Source organism: Taudactylus pleione, unplaced genomic scaffold, assembly GCF_031769625.1.
Source record: "Taudactylus pleione unplaced genomic scaffold, aTauple2 ptg000433l, whole genome shotgun sequence".
NCBI classification, from domain to species: Eukaryota; Metazoa; Chordata; class Amphibia; order Anura; family Myobatrachidae; genus Taudactylus; species Taudactylus pleione.
In genome coordinates this window covers 1085379-1101587 of record NW_028284835.1, presented here as the reverse complement: position 1 = coordinate 1101587, position 16209 = coordinate 1085379, and the positions used below count along the sequence as shown (strand labels likewise).

Sequence of the window (16209 nt, the reverse complement as noted above, 5' to 3'; positions counted from 1 at the left end):
CGATCTTCCCACCGACGATACCGGGAAGCTGTGGAGAGGGTGCAGATCAGTATAATACCAAGTACGGCATACTTATCATGTATTAAACCTGAGCTACCAAATAACCTTTATTTCACAGCAATTATAATAAATGAACAAACATGAATCTTATACTTTAAAGCTTATGGAACCTTGTATGTAAATATGTAATGTGTAAGTATGTGCGGTTTGATAGCAAGACGCTAGTTAACTTGGGGCAGATGCGTGTGCATGAAGCTAATAAACAGCGTTTTTCATACAGGGTCTTATGCATTCGCTAATGTGCGACTAGTTAACAGCGCAACTGTGCATATTTATGTGTGTATGAGAAATGGTGAAAGATGCAATCGCATGATGCTAATAGTAACATCGCCATATGTACTTAAGTGTGAGTTTAGCAAAAATGGCGCTGGGCGGCCATTCGCAAAATGGCGTCTTGTGATCTAATTTTCAAGATGGCGTAGTTATGATCTAATTTTAAGCTGATCTTGTCTCAGCCAATTATCCAGCTTCGACAGTAGTCAGTAGCTAGTTCGCGCACTGCGATGCGTATGCATGCACAGTATGCAACAATTGGCCGATTGCGTGCGTATTAGCAACTGCGTTCCTCGCTGGATCAGGCCCAATGTTTGCATGATGTAATTTCCTGATTTCTTTATTGTTTTGTTATTAAATAGCGCTTATTTCTCCACAACTTTCCTTTAAAACATTCTAAATATCCAGGACTGTGTGTAATATATGTGGTTGATTTATGTCCTTACTTTCTTTTTCAATGTTCTTCAAGGATCCACCCATTTCTCTATCCACCCTGTTGTCAGAGATGAGCCAGATGTTTGTATAGGTGGGAGGAGGGACATTTTATTTTTTTTTAGTCTATGAAGGAGAAACTCATTTACATATGTATTCGCTGTCACAGTAAGCTGCCGGCCTTGCTATGTTTTCATGCTGACGCACCCCTATAGGATCCGGTGTTGCAATGTATTTCTGCATGTTGCAGCAACAGGAGCACCTAAACTCTGCCATTACAGTCCGGGTTTTAAGAATATCCATGCTTGAACACAGGTGCCTTAAGTACCTCAATCAATTTGATTTAACCATCTGAAGTAAAGCAGGGATATCCTTAAAACGTGTGGGTATATTTACTAAAGTGCGGGTTTTTAGAAGTGGAGATGTTGCCCATAGCAACCAATCTGATTCTAGCTATTATCTTCTATAAGGTGCTAGATAAATAAGTAGAATCTGATTGGTCGCTATGGGCAACATCTCCACTTCTAAAAAGCCGCCCTTTAGTAAATATACCTCTGTGTTAAAACAAAAAGAAAAATCACTGTTTAAAGAGTAATATAAAGTCCCAAATCACCATTTTATGATGAGGCTTTTGGTTGCGCACACCCCATCTTCTGAAGACCACACATCTGTTGTCCTAGAATAATGACAGGCTGGAGAAGGTAACACAAAGTTTTTTTAAGAGTCCTTTTTTTTTCCTCTTGTGTTTCATGATAGACCACCATTTTTTATTAACTGATGAGAGGACGAGAGCTGTGTGGGCAGCTATGTGAGGGGACATGGTCTGTGTGAGGAGAGCTGTGTGGTGGGGCAGGATCTGTGGAGGGGAGAGCTGTTTGGGGGACTATGTGAGAGGACAGGGTCTGTGAGGAGTGAATAGCTGTTTGGGGGGGGGGGGGGGACTGTGTAAGTATGGAGATCTGTGTAAGGGTGGGATCTATGTGTGGGGGACCGAGAGGAGGGTTGTGTGTGTGTGGGATCTGTGGGGGTGGGGAGCTGTGTGAGGGAGATATACTGTGTTTATTTATATATACATTAATATAGGCCCCAAGGCAGTATCTTACCTAGGGCCCTGAGCGGTCTTAATCTGGCTCTGAATGGCTTCTCCACAATTGGGCAAATTCCAGTGGTCTTTGAAATCCTGGGCAATAGCTATTGAAGGGTGCTGGAAAGAGAAAATGTTGATATTAAAACACAAAATTAAGTTGAAATACAAATTGACGTGACGTTTTTATCTTTCAGCCATCAGCTTTTACATAGGAGACGAGAGTAGACTGATGATGCTCCTGCTCCCAAGTCTGTTCTGTAACCCCAGGGCTTACCACCTAGGAGGGATAGGAAGTGACCATGTGAGGCGGGAAATGCAACAGAGACATTCGCCAACCAAGTGCTACAATCAGCCAGTAGAGTATGGAGAACTGATGGCACGGACGCTATTGGGGCCTGCGTCACTCCCAAGTTAAGGTTTACAGAACAGACTGGCCGTGGAGAGGAGGATTCATGATGTCTTATCTAAGGCCCTGATTCAGCAACGAACGCAGTTGCTTATACTTACACAATCGGCTGATTGTTGCGTTATGCGGAAGCAGTGCACAAACTGTTGCGTGCGTATAAGCAGAATATCGATCCTTGCTGAATCAGGCCTTAAGTCAGCTGAAAGGGAGATGGATGGAACCAGCTACATTGCCACAGCTGGGGCTCATAGATCACCCCAGCAGCAAGAGCCTTTCAGGCCTACCTATGCTGCCCCCTGTAACAGATCCCAGCCAACCTGCCAGTGCACCAGCAGCACTATGCCTGTCACCCCTTACCCCTCCTCCTGCGCACAGAACATCTACTTTTGCCTGCAGTAGCAGCAAGATGGCATACAGTGGTAGTCCATCACCAGAGGACAGTGTCACCACACCAGTTGTGCACCTATGAACAGGGCTGCCAACCACTCTGACGGGCCCCGGTACTGGTAGGGAACGTGACGAACCTGGAGATGTGTGGCCAAACCCCCTCTTTACAAAAGAGAAAAAATCCACTGGGGAGTGGGGGTTTATGTGTACACCCCCAAACAACGCAGGGAGCTAGAAGACTGACTGCTGCAGCAGCCTCTCTCCCAAGCACAAAGCAACCTGAAGTGCTGCATCAGTGGTGAGGTCTGCAGGGCTCTTCCAACAGGTCTGGCAATGGTTAAAGAGTACAGCCCCCCTTCTTGGCACCCTATAAACGCGTCTAATTTCTTTTAGATGGGAGAGGGTACTCAGGCTTGATAGAGGAACCTGGGTCTGACGCCTGCCCCCCTTCCCTGACCTGTCAGCGGCAGCAGCCTGTGACCACAGTGAGACCCATGTATCACTGCTATTTGTAAATGAGCAGAGATCACCCAGATACCATCCCATGTAGGGGCAGAATTATGGAAGACAATGGAGGCGTTTGCCGCTGGACTCAAGCTCTGAAGGGGCACCTCCTCCATTGTCCACAACATATAAGAAACCAGTGACTTACAGTACAATACAATGCAGGACAAGGACATGGTTTATACACATTGTTGTATTAGCGATCATAACACTCAAAATAAGCAGCAGGGAATCAGTAATCAAGTGTTAGGTCCCCTTGTGGGGAGTAAGGAAGTAGATGAAACAATATGTAAGGAGAAGCACATGAAGGAAGAGGGCCCTGCTCGTGAAAGCTTACATTCTAAAGGGGCAAACAAATGGGTGTGAAGCAGGTGGGGTACACAGGGAGGAAGGAGCATGTAGCAGGGGGTTAGGATGAGAGCTGGAAGGCTAGGATGAAGTAGTGAGTCTTGAGAGCCTGTTTGAAGATTTGTAGAGAGGTGGAGAGTCGGAGAGGGAGAGTGTTCCAGAGGCAGTATGCAGAAGAGGCGGTGTGCATTTGTTGAGCGAAGTGGGCGGGCAGGAGTGTGAAGGGAGATGAGGTCAGAGATGTAAATGGGAGAGGATTGGATGAGGGTTTTGAGAGTATATAAACCTTGAATTGGGTTCTGAAGGGGAAGGGGAGCCAGTGGAGAGCTTGTAGGAGAGGAAGATGAGCAAAGCAGCAGCATGGAGGACAGATTGGAGTGGAGAGAGGTGGGCATCTCCCGCGCAGGGACAACTTTCGGTACTTGTGTACGGAAATTACACATGTACCATTTAAAACATTCATTGAGTTCTCTCTGCAATGAGTCCGTAAAGTACACAAGTAACCGATTTTATTTATGCTTTGATACCGTTACTGTTTTCTATGTTTACATCGTACGGCGCCTTATAAATAAAGATGATGATAATAATAATATACAAATGAGAGATAATGAGCATACTGGGATAGCTGGGGTTTATGAGACTGGACATGAGAGAGGAAGTGGGATGGCAGCAGCCCAGGTCTCCCCAGAATAAAGAGTTATCCCTCCCTTGCACGAGTGGAACATTCCGGTGCCCCCTCTCATTGTAACAGTGGTACATTCTGCAGTTAGTCACGCACTTCCTGTCTCCTCTGCAGGCTCCATCATCCCTAAGACCCGACCATACAGCGCCATGAGTCATGGACTACGGGAAAATGGCGCCTGAGCGCTGGATTCACGGACATATTTTGCTGGAACTCAGAGAGTCTCTTGCCGGAAGTGGTGACCGCCTCTCCCGCTGGGGTCATTACTCCAGTCCGGTCCTGTTTCCGGCGTGTCCTTGAGCCGTGTCACAACCATGTTGTCCCGTTGCCTGGCCCGGGCTCTGCGATGCCCAGTGACCGCTCTGAGGCGGGTGAGTCCCGGGGGGGGGGGCGGCGCTGGATGGGCGGGGCTTGGTTCTCAGTTTCCTGCCTGAGCCCCACCTAACCCTCCCAAATCTGCCCCTCTCCCCCATAAGACTCTTCCTGTACTCCCCACTCTATCCTCTGCCATAAAATGTCCCCTTAGTGCTTCTGATGAAACTCTCTCCCCTTTCACTGTCCCCCTTTTCACTCCCTCTCTATACCCTCCCCCCCCCTCCATTCACCCCCTTTCTCTACTGCAGTGTAACTAGGGCAAATGTGTAAATTTGTTGCCCCGCCCCCTGCTCTTCCCTGTATCCCTAAATTTGGGTTCCCCCTGCTCTCCCCTGTATCCCTAAATTTGGGGTCCCCCTGCTCTCCCCTGTAATTCTAAATTTGGGGTCCCCGCTATGGGCCTCCAGTTCTATAGGCAGAAAGATTTCATAACTGGAGGCTCCATTTGGTTGGGACAGGTAGGAAATCTGACCCTTGATCAAATCCTCCTGGTGCACGGGGTGTAATGGATTATGGGGATTACATGGCTGGTGCATGGGGTGTAATGGGTGTTACGTAACTAGTGCAATGGGCATCACTTGATAATTGGGGAGCAGTGGGCATCATATGTCTGGTGCAATGGGTGATATGTGACCGGTGCAGTGGGCATCACATGTCTGGTGCATGAGGGTGCGATGGGTGTTACGTGACCAGTGTAGTGGGCATCACATGTCTGGTGCGTTGGGTGTTACGTGACCGGTGCAGTCGGCATCGCATGTCTTTTGAAATGGGTGTTACGTGGCCGGTGCAGTGGGCATCACATGTCTGATGCATGAGGGTGCGATGGGTGTTATGTGACCGGTGCAGTGGCATCACATGTCTGGTGCATGAGGGTGCGATGGGCGTTACATGACCGGTGCAGTGGGCATCACATTACTTTTGTGCAGGGGGCTTCGCATGTGTTGTGCATGAGGGTCCAATGGGTGTCATGTGACTGGTATGCCAGGGTGAAATGCGGACCAAGTGACTGCTGCACGGGGTGTAATTACCGTCATAGGGAGTTATGCAAAAAAAAAAAAAAAAAAAAGAAAATCTGCAAACATAAGGATAAATATGGTAATTGAACTTTACCTATATTGGCCTGATTTGTCCTGAAATATTCCATACTGATTCTGAATCATGGCCTTCCTTAAAACATCAAGACTTGATTTATGTAAACTTCCTATCATGTGACTAGTATATAGTCGTGTAATGCAGATCACATGACTTGTACATAGGGGTGTAATGCAGATCACATGACTGGTACATAGGGGGTGTAATGCAGGTCACATGACTGGTACGTAGGGGGTGTAATGCAGATCACATGACTGGTACGTAGGGGGTGTAATGCAGATCACATGACTGGTAAATAGGGGGTGTAATGCAGATCACATGACTGGTAAATAGGGGGTGTAATGCAGATCACATGACTGGTGCGTAGGGGGTGTAATGCAGATCACATGACTGGTACATAGGGGTGTAATGCAGATCACATGACTGGTACATGGGGGGTGTAATGCAGATCACATGACTGGTACATGGGGGGTGTAATGCAGATCACATGACTGGTAAATAGGGGGTGTAATGCAGATCACATGACTGGTAAATAGGGGGTGTAATGCAGATCACATGACTGGTAAATAGGGGGTGTAATGCAGATCACATGACTGGTAAATAGGGGGTGTAATGCAGATCACATGACTGGTACGTAGGGGGTGTAAAGCAGATCACATGCCTGGTACTTAGGGCGATAATGCAGATCACATGCCTGGTACGTAGGGGGTGTATTGCAGATCACATGACTGGTACGTAGGGGGTGTATTGCAGATCACATGACTGGTACGTAGGGGGTGTATTGCAGATCACATGACTGGTACGTAGGGGGTGTATTGCAGATCACATGACTGGTACGTAGGGGGTGTATTGCAGATCACATGACTGGTACGTAGGGGGTGTAATGCAGATCACATGACTGGTACGTAGGGGGTGTAATGCAGATCACATGACTGGTACGTAGGGGGTGTAATGCAGATCACATGACTGGTACGTAGGGGGTGTAATGCAGATCACATGACTGGTACGTAGGGGGTGTAATGCAGATCACATGACTGGTGCGTAGGGGGTGTAATGCAGATCACATGACTGGTGCGTAGGGGGTGTAAAGCAGATCACATGCCTGGTACTTAGGGCGGTAATGCAGATCACATGCTTGGTACATAGGGGGGTAATGCAGATCACATGACTGGTACATAGGGCGGTAATGCAGATCACATGACTGATACATAGGGGGGTAATGCAGATCACATGACTGGTACATGTCATTGGTACAATGCGGGACCACCTAGGCACATGGAGTAAGGATGTAGAACCCTCACCGTGAGTGACAGCTGGCGTGTGTGGTCTCTGTTAATATCTGGTTATGTGACTGTCTGGGTGTATGTTAAGTTGCAGCCTGGTGATTGCTGGTTGAGTGTAAAATTAGGCTGAAAAGTTGTTTGTATTGCTGCCTCCTGCTGTTATTAGTAAGGCGTTGCTGTAGGGTGTTGTGTATCACGCCCACGTCTGAGTTGCTGAGGGGGGTTGTGTATCACGCCCACGTCTGAGTTGCTGTGGGGTGTTGTGTATCACGCCCACGTCTGAGTTGCTGTGGGGTGTTGTGTATCACGCCCACGTCTGAGTTGCTGCGTGGTGTTGTGTATCACACCCAATCCCAGATTACACCTAATTTGTCTGTAATTGGGATTACAGCAAAACCATTTATTTCCTGCCCACATTTGTGTAATAACCTGCAGATCTGAGGCAGTAGGTAGAGTGCAGGTCGGGGTATCTGGAGCATGCAGTGGTATTTCCAGGGTCCCCAAGTATATTCCTACTATATAATATACACGTATCATTATCCTGTCGCCCTGATGATCTGACACTTGCTGCCTCTCTTCCAGGGCTCTGCTGACACTCAGATTCGCCCTCTTATACGTAAGTAAGTGAGTGTGTATCACCCTGGAGACAACAGCAGTACAACTGCTCATATGATGTTTGTCTTTCAGAGACCGCAGGGTATCGCGTCGCATCAGTCAGTGACCATAGGAACCACCAGTAAGTGTGTGTATGACGTGTATACTGCAGGATAAGTGCTATTGGGAGTTCTAGCCATCGCCTCGCATTGTCTGGAGCTGTGGGGTATGGCTTCTGGGGAGTTTGGCAGATAATAGGAAACATTGGCTGTTGATTTGGTTTCTGTCCTTGCAGAGTGTCCGCATCGGGCCTAAATTCAGCCAGGTTTTACCGGACATCCACAGTCTACAGTAAGTGCCCACGGGGAGGACGAACAGCTGAAATACAGGCAGTGACCTTGCTGTAACCTGTTTCACTTTCTCCTCCTCCAGGACAGGATGTGGTGACTGTTAACACCCCAGCATTTGCCGAGTCCGTCACAGAAGGAGATGTCAGGTGGGAAAAAGGTGAGATTTGAGACCCCTATATAGTCTGCAACTGACACCCTAATTTCATGCATCTAGCAGCAAATGCACCCCACCAATTCATGTAAATCAATGTGAGTGACGGACCAACCCTCACACAGACTTATAGACAGTGTAAGAGATCCCCCCTGTGTACTCAGACAATCTATCATCGTCATGAAGACCCTCATGAGAAACTCCCATCTCAGTAAGTTCAGAGCGGTCGTCTAGGCCCCTGACTCGTATAGCTAAGTACACTGTTGCTCTTTGGCTCCTGTATCATTCGTAAGATCGCAACTATAATTTAGGCCCTTGCCCCAATAGTTTTCGGTAGAGTTGTCATATAGTCCCATGCCTCAGTGAGTCGGAGTAATGTTATATTTTAGTCCCATGCCTCGGTGAGTCCGAGTAACGTTATATTTTAGTCCCATGCCTCAGTGAGTCCGAGTAACGTTATATTTTAGGCCCATGCCTCAGTGAGTCGGAGTAACGTTATATTTTAGTCCCATGCCTCAGTGAGTCGGAGTAATGTTATATTTTAGTCCCATGCCTCGGGATAGGAGTAAAGTTATATTTTAGTCCCATGCCTCAGTGAGTCCGAGTAACGTTATATTTTAGTCCCATGCCTCAGTGAGTCGGAGTAATGTTATATTTTAGTCCCATGTCTTGGGATAGGAGTAAAGTTATATTTTAGTCCCATGCTTCAGTGAGTCCGAGTAACGTTATATTTTAGTTCCATGCCTCAGTGAGTCCGAGTAACGTTATATTTTAGTCCCATGCCTCAGTGAGTCCGAGTAACGTTATATTTTAGTCCCATGCCTCAGTGAGTCGGAGTAATGTTATATTTTAGTCCCATGTCTTGGGATAGGAGTAAAGTTATATTTTAGTCCCATGCTTCAGTGAGTCCGAGTAACGTTATATTTTAGTTCCATGCCTCAGTGAGTCCGAGTAACGTTATATTTTAGTCCCATGCCTCAGTGAGTCCGAGTAACGTTATATTTTAGTCCCATGCCTCAGTGAGTCGGAGTAATGTTATATTTTAGTCCCATGCCTCGGGATTGGAGTAAAGTTATAATTTAGTCCCATGCCTCAGTGAGTCGGAGTAACGTTATATTTTAGTCCCATGCCTCGGGATAGGATTAAAGTTATATTTTAGTCCCATGCCTCAGTGAGTCCGAGTAACGTTATATTTTAGTCCCATGCCTCAGTGAGTCCGAGTAACGTTATATTTTAGTCCCATGCTTCAGTGAGTCGGAGTAACGTTATATTTTAGTCCCATGCCACAGTGAGTCGGAGTAACGTTATATTTTAGTCCCATGCCACAGTGAGTCGGAGTAACGTTATATTTTAGTCCCATGCCACAGTGAGTCGGAGTAACGTTATATTTTAGTCCCATGCCACAGTGAGTCGGAGTAACGTTATATTTTAGTCCCATGCCACAGTGAGTCGGAGTAACGTTATATTTTAGTCCCATGCCACAGTGAGTCGGAGTAACGTTAATTTTTAGTCCCATGCCTCAGTGAGTCAGAGTAACGTTATATTTTTTTGAAAATTGTATTTTATTAAATTTTCCAGCATTAATTACACATACATAAAACAAGAACAAGAGTGTATAGGTGAAACAGTCTGATAAAGAACCATTCAATATAAAATATTTGCAAAACATCTCTTTTCAAAAATCCAGAAATAATACATTGTCAAGTATAAACAGGGCATCATGTACAGATATCTGAATTTTATAATTCTTTTATATCTACATAATCTGAGATCTATACTACAATATAGTATTTAATTGGATTTAACTGACTATAATTTTATATTTTCTATTAATATCTAAGAGAAAAGAAAATGTAATCCATCAGATTTAGCCATAACCAACTATAAAACATCAGACAAGACAAGAAGGGGGTGTAACGTTATATTTTAGTCCCATGTCTCAGTGAGTCCGAGTAATATTATATTTTAGGCCCATGCCTCAGTGAGTCGCATTAACGTTGTAATGTAGGCCTATTCCTCAGTGAGTCAAAGTACCCTTATAATGTCGGCCCATGACTCAGTGAGCCAGAGTAGCACTGTAACATAGGCCCTTTCCTCAGTCATTCTAAGTTCATATAGAATACTAGGCCCATGCCGCATTAAATAAGAGTATGGTTGTATTCTAAGCACTTGTCACACTTGGTATCCATACAGTTATCATTCAGGCCTATGACTTGGTGAATAAGAGTACAAATATATCTGGGCCCATGTTTCAATGTTAACAGTACTGATATAAGGTAGGTACCCAGGTGTTAGTGAAGGGATATATTCTAGGTCCATGGCTCAGTGAGTAAGTGTACATATATAATCTAGGTATGTATTAAAGGGATATAGTCATGGCTCAGTGAGTAAGTATACAAATATAATCTGGGCCCATGTCTCCGTTATTAAGTGTAGGGATATAATCTCAGTAGACCTATCGTTGTACCTCGGGAAGGGCACCTTTGTCCTCTAACTCCTCATTGTCTCCTCCAGCTGTCGGCGATTCCGTGGCTGAAGATGAAGTTGTGTGTGAGATCGAGACTGACAAAGTAAGTAGCTATTAATCACTGCAGTAATGTCCTGTCCCCCTCCCCCCTCTCTCTATATCCTTGAAGTGGACTAATTTACCACCACAATTTGATCTTAGACATCGGTGCAAGTCCCTGCCCCATCGGCGGGGGTTATCGAAGCTCTTCTTGTCCCTGATGGAGGAAAGGTCGAGGGTGGGACTCCACTGTTTGTCCTTAAGAAGTCTGGAGGTATAAAGTATTTGTTGGGGTCTCTGATTAACGTGTGTTGTCGAATTAATTTAGCAATTGTGGGCACAGTTCGGTCTGTTAGTGAAAGGGTGGTACTCCGTCAGTAAATGGTGATCCCTGCTTCTGTTGGGCATTATAGACAGAGCTGTGAGAAGTTGGGGCTGTGCAATGCTGTAGGGCACCGTACATGTGAGTTATAAGTCCAGGGTGGGATATGCAGAGAGGCCGGGTGGACAACACTTGAAGTTCGTTCCCTTTTTTTTTTTCAGCTGTTTCGAAGACCAAACCTGCTGAGACCACGGCAACACCCCCAGCTGCCCAGCAGCCTCCTCCAGCTCCGGCCCCTACTGCGTCGGCAGGACCCATTCCCACTACTATGCCACCAGTTCCACCTGTGTCGGCACAGCCACTTGAGTCCAAACCTGGTAAGAAGTATGGGCTTTGCCAAGGGTGTATGCATGATGTGAAACATGGGATGATTGGTGAGGACTGTGATTGATAAGTGGCATGTAACTCCGTTCATGAGGGCATCCTAGTGTAATAATTGAAGGTTAGTATCAAAATATGATGGAGCCAAAATGTTGTAGCTGAGTAAAGTCAGACTGAGCTGTGGTGGGTTGTGTGAGAACTATGGTTGGCAGATGGAAGCGTGGTAGATTGCTGGACAGTGGAGGTGGCTTGGATTTCTGGGCTGTGGACATGGATGGTGGAAGCGGGGTGGATTGCTGGGGCGGTCTACATGGAGAGGTTGCTGGGAGGTGGACATGTCAGTGCATGTGCGGTGGATTGATGGGCTGTGGACATGGGTGGTGGAGGTGGGGTGGATTATTGGGTGATGGCTGTGGAGGTGGATTGATGGGTGATGGAGGCGTGGTAGATTGCTGGGCTGTGGACATGGGTGGTGGTTTCAGGCTGGATTGGTGGACTGGGATTGGGCAGGGAGAGGCGGACTGGGTTTTTGCAGGAGGAGGAGGGCTGGGGAGGCGGACTGGGATTGGCCGTGGAGGAGGCAGACAGGATTGGTGAACTGGGATTGAGCGGGAGGATTCAGACTGATTTGGTGGACTGGGATTGGGCTGGAGGAGACAGACTGATTTGGTGGACTGGGATTGGGCGGGAGGAGACAGACGGTGGACTGGGATTGTTCAAATGGAAGTGGACTTTGTTTGGGTTGGTACTTTGCTTGTGTTGTGAGTTGTGCTCTTTGTATTGAGTTGCCGGAAGGGTAAAGTGTGGTGATGTCTGGGTACAATGACAGGAAGCTATTGATTCTTTCTCTCCATGCAGTTTCTGCGGTGAAGCCGACCCCTGCGCCTCCCGTTTCTGAAGGTGCACAGCCTGCTAGCGCCCGAGGAGAACACCGGGTAAGAGAGACTCCGGTTTTTGTCACCACTTAGTGGAGCTTCCTCTTGATATGCTCCACGAATGATGATTCCCATGTATATGACCAGGTGAAGATGAACCGAATGCGACAGCGAATCGCACAGCGCCTGAAGGAAGCACAGAACACTTGCGCCATGCTGACCACCTTCAATGAGGTGGATATGAGGTCAGTGCCTCCAGCTCTGGGTTTGGGTGGGGGGGTGGGGCATAGACTTCTCACACTGTCTCCCTTTCCCTTTCTAGCACCATTCAGGAGATGAGGTCTCTGCACAAAGACGCTTTCCTTAAGAAACACAACCTAAAACTTGGCTTCATGTCTGCGTTTGTCAAAGCTGCGGCCTTTGCTCTCCAGGACCAGCCGGCTGTGAATGCTGGTGGGTGATGCTCCGCTATACCCTCCTCTCCCAGCAGCCCCCGGTTACATCCCAAGGACCCATATGTCACCCTTCTCTCTTGCAGTCATTGATGATGCAACTAAAGAGATTGTATACCGAGACTATATAGACATCAGTGTGGCCGTGTCAACCCCCCGGGTGAGTTCTGCTCTATGGAGCTAGTCGGGGTTACTCCAGGGAGCCCCATTCACTGAATTATCTCTGCCCCCCACTCAGGGTCTCGTGGTTCCTGTGTTGAGAAATGTAGAATCCATGAACTTCTCCAACATCGAACGGACAATCGCTGAGCTGGGAGAAAAGGTGACGGATAACGGAAACATTTATATTCCCATTTATCTAATAGCTGCCCAACGCCGTAGTCTGACACTAGGACTGACCCTGCCTGGTGAATATAGACATTCAGTGATGTACTAAAATGTAATGATCACGTCACCTAATCCAGACCATCCGGTAGTCACAATTATACACCACAATGGGCTCTTCTATTACTACACTACACCATGATACCCCCAACGTTAGGATCTTCTGTTCCCACCACACACCCTGATAACCCCCACATTGTAACATTAGGAGCTTCTATTACCGCCACACACCCTGATAACCCCCACATTGCAACATTAGGAGCTTCTGTTACCGATACACACCCTGATACCCCCACAGTGCAGCATTTTCTATTACTGCCATACACCCTGATACAGCCCACAGTGCAGAATTAGGAACTTCTATTACCACCACACACCCTGATACCCCCACAGTGCAGCATTTTCTATTACTGCCACACACCCTGATACCCTCACAGTGCAGCATTAGGAACTTCTATTACCGCCTGATACCCACACAGTGCAACATTAGAATCTTCTACTGCCACAGAACCTTGTCCCCCCCCATAGTGTGACATTAGGATCTTCTATTACTACACTACACCCTGATACCCCCACAGTGCAGCATTAGGATCTTCTCTTACCCTGACATCAAACTGTCATTGGACTCTTGTGCCATCTTTTCCATCTCGCGTATCCTTGTCACCCCCAGGCCCGGAAGAATGAGCTGGCTATTGAAGACATGGATGGAGGAACTTTCACTATCAGTAATGGTGGAGTATTTGGTTCCTTGTTTGGGACACCGATTATCAACCCTCCCCAGTCTGCTATACTGGGAATGCACGGTATATTTGACCGACCAGTGGCTGTATCTGGCAAGGTGTGTATATTGGATGACCAATGTGAGTGATATGGGGGGAATTACAGTATATGGGTATGGGGGGGTCTAGTCCTCTCCCTTCCCCAAGTGGTGGGCTTAGAGATCTAGACCTGTCCCATCCCAAAATCCAGTGGTGAAGTGATATTTAGGTTTGTACCTTTCCCAAATACAGTGCTGTTGGGAGGGTCTGTGGGAATATTGCGGCTTCTAACCCCCGGACTGGTTTTGGTCTCACCCTGAAGGGGGTACGGGCTGCTCCTTGTTACCTCCTCTGTGCTCCTCCTGCAGGTGGAGGTACGCCCTATGATGTACATTGCACTGACCTATGATCACCGGCTGATTGATGGCAGAGAAGCTGTACTTTTCCTGCGGAAGATCAAGTCAGTTGTTGAGGATCCACGTGTTCTGCTGCTGGATCTCTGAGGGTCCTCCCCATCCGAGGTCCCATTTACTCCCCACTCCCCTGAATATATGTTGTGGCCACGGAATCCCCTGTGTCTCTACTTTATACAGATTCCGGAGCATTTTAAAGACTTGCAATGAGGACAAATAAAAAGACTGGTACAGTGTGGAGAGGACAGACCCTCTCTCGCACCCAATGGGGTCGGGGCATCGCCTTCCATCCACACACAGACACTGAATCTCCCGGATGGAGTGGGATCTGCCCAATACTGGCACCTTGCTACGTAACAGACATACAGAGTTATCTACACTATTTAAGGACTGCTTTGATTTTAAAAGTGTAAAAATAAATGCCATTTAAAGAAATAATGTTGTGATCCGAGACCCTGGAAATACCAGAGTTATATGGGGTCAAATAGAAGGATATTATGCTCTCTCCCCTGTATGTTGCATCTGTGGGGAGGATAGGAGTTGAGGTCTCTCCCCTGTAAGTTGCATATGTGGTGAGAATAAGATTTTGGGGGGCGTGGTGGTCTCTTCCTTGTATGTTGCATCTGTGGGGAGGATAGGAGGTGGAAGGGGGGGTACTTTCCCCTGTATGTTGTTTCTGTGGGTGGGGATCTCTCCCCTGTATGTTGTGTCTGTGGGGAGGAGATGAGTAGGAGCGGTCATCCTTGCATGTTGTATCTGTGGGGAGGGTCTCTCCCCTGTATGTTGCGTCTGTGGGGAGGATAGGAGTTGGGGTCTCTCCCCTGTAAGTTGCATATGTGGTGAGGATAAGATTTGGGTGGGCGGGGTCTTCCCTGTATGTTGCATCTGTGGGGAGGATAGGAGTTGGGGGGTATTTCTCTTCTGTGCGTTGTCTATGGGGAGGATAGGAGTAGGAGGGGGTCTATCCCCTATATGTTGTGTCTGTGAGAAGAATAGGAGTGGTCTCCCCTATACTTTGCACCTGTGGGGAGGATAGGTGTCTGGGGGGGGGGTGTGCTCCCATTTATGTTGCATCTGTGGGTTGGTGTTGTCTAGGGGTCTCCCCCATAGGTTGCGTATATGGGGTTTATAGGATTTAGGGGTGTCTCCCGTTTACATTACATCTTTGAGCAGTATAGGAGTCAGGGGTCGGTCTCTTTCCAGTACACGTAGGGGAAATAATATTTTATTAATGTAATATTGCGCCATCATACGCAAGTATATACATGGTCGTATATGAAAACATACATTATACCGCGATTTGGCAAGAAATTGAAATTTTCTACTTCAGGGTCCATAGGGTATCCACAGGATACCTTGGGGTATAGGTGTGACGTCAGTCATCGGGCACCATAGAGTTAAGCTTTCGGCCTCCCAGGATGCACTAGGGTCCCCCTCCTATACCCCGCCCCCGAGCCAAGGAGAGTTTAAATCAGTTTAGTTTGGTGCCCGGCCGGAGTCGGGTGCACCTGTTGGAGTGGGGGCTAAGAACAGCCCCTGAAGTTTTCTACATGCAGCTGTGGCTGCACATCTGGAAGTACAGCATGGACAGTCAGTCCTGACGTCCATGCTGTCTTCCCTACACCCCCGCCGGTACCAGAACGCCGGTACCGATCCGGGGATGCTGGTGAGCATCTGGGGTCACAGCTAGCAGTGACCCCAGATATTCCGGACCATGGCCGGAATCAAGGGGGACAGCAAGGTAAGCAGCGGGGTCCCACGGTGGGTCCCCGTTGTTACATGGTCCAGAGTCCCCAGGCAGGGGGCTCCCTGGGGACTGGCTGCAGCGTGGAGCCAGGTATATAACCTGCGCTTCCACTACCCCCCTGGGACAGCGGACCGCAGCAGAGCGGTAGCGCTGAGGCGTCCTGGGGGTTAAATGCATGCCAGGGGAGCGCGCCTTCCCTGTCTCAAAGCCGGTGCCTCCGCTGCACACAGCCCTCTCTGCAACACGCCGACTGGCCCTGTGGAAGCGCTCCTCCCCCAGGCCAGCCTCCTCTCTGCTCCTCGGCGGCCATCTTCTAGAACGCATGGTGAACGCTGCTGGAAGTCTGG

The 16209-nt window shown here is 47.8% G+C and overlaps 1 protein-coding gene across 1 annotated transcript; it reads left to right on the top strand.

The window, feature by feature from the left end:
• Window positions 1-4410: 4410 nt before the first annotated feature.
• On the top strand, window positions 4411-14553 carry DLST (dihydrolipoamide S-succinyltransferase). Its single transcript, XM_088447485.1, has 15 exons — window positions 4411-4550; window positions 7512-7545; window positions 7617-7665; window positions 7819-7874; window positions 7956-8030; window positions 10539-10594; window positions 10693-10804; window positions 11074-11229; window positions 12092-12168; window positions 12256-12353; window positions 12431-12561; window positions 12647-12720; window positions 12799-12882; window positions 13615-13782; window positions 14071-14553. Exons 1-15 carry the CDS (start codon window positions 4494-4496, stop codon window positions 14203-14205), a joined length of 1362 nt encoding a protein of 453 aa, XP_088303611.1. The 5' UTR covers window positions 4411-4493; the 3' UTR covers window positions 14206-14553.
• Window positions 14554-16209: the final 1656 nt, after the last annotated feature.

Coding starts and splice junctions, on each gene's coding strand:
- DLST (XM_088447485.1), top strand. CDS start 4,494: ATGTTGTCCCGTTGCCTGGCCCGGGCTCTGCGATGCCCAGTGACCGCT. Junction 8,031..10,538: donor AGATGTCAGGTGGGAAAAAG/GTGAGATTTGAG, acceptor TGTCTCCTCCAG/CTGTCGGCGATTCCGTGGCT. Junction 12,169..12,255: donor GCGCCCGAGGAGAACACCGG/GTAAGAGAGACT, acceptor GTATATGACCAG/GTGAAGATGAACCGAATGCG.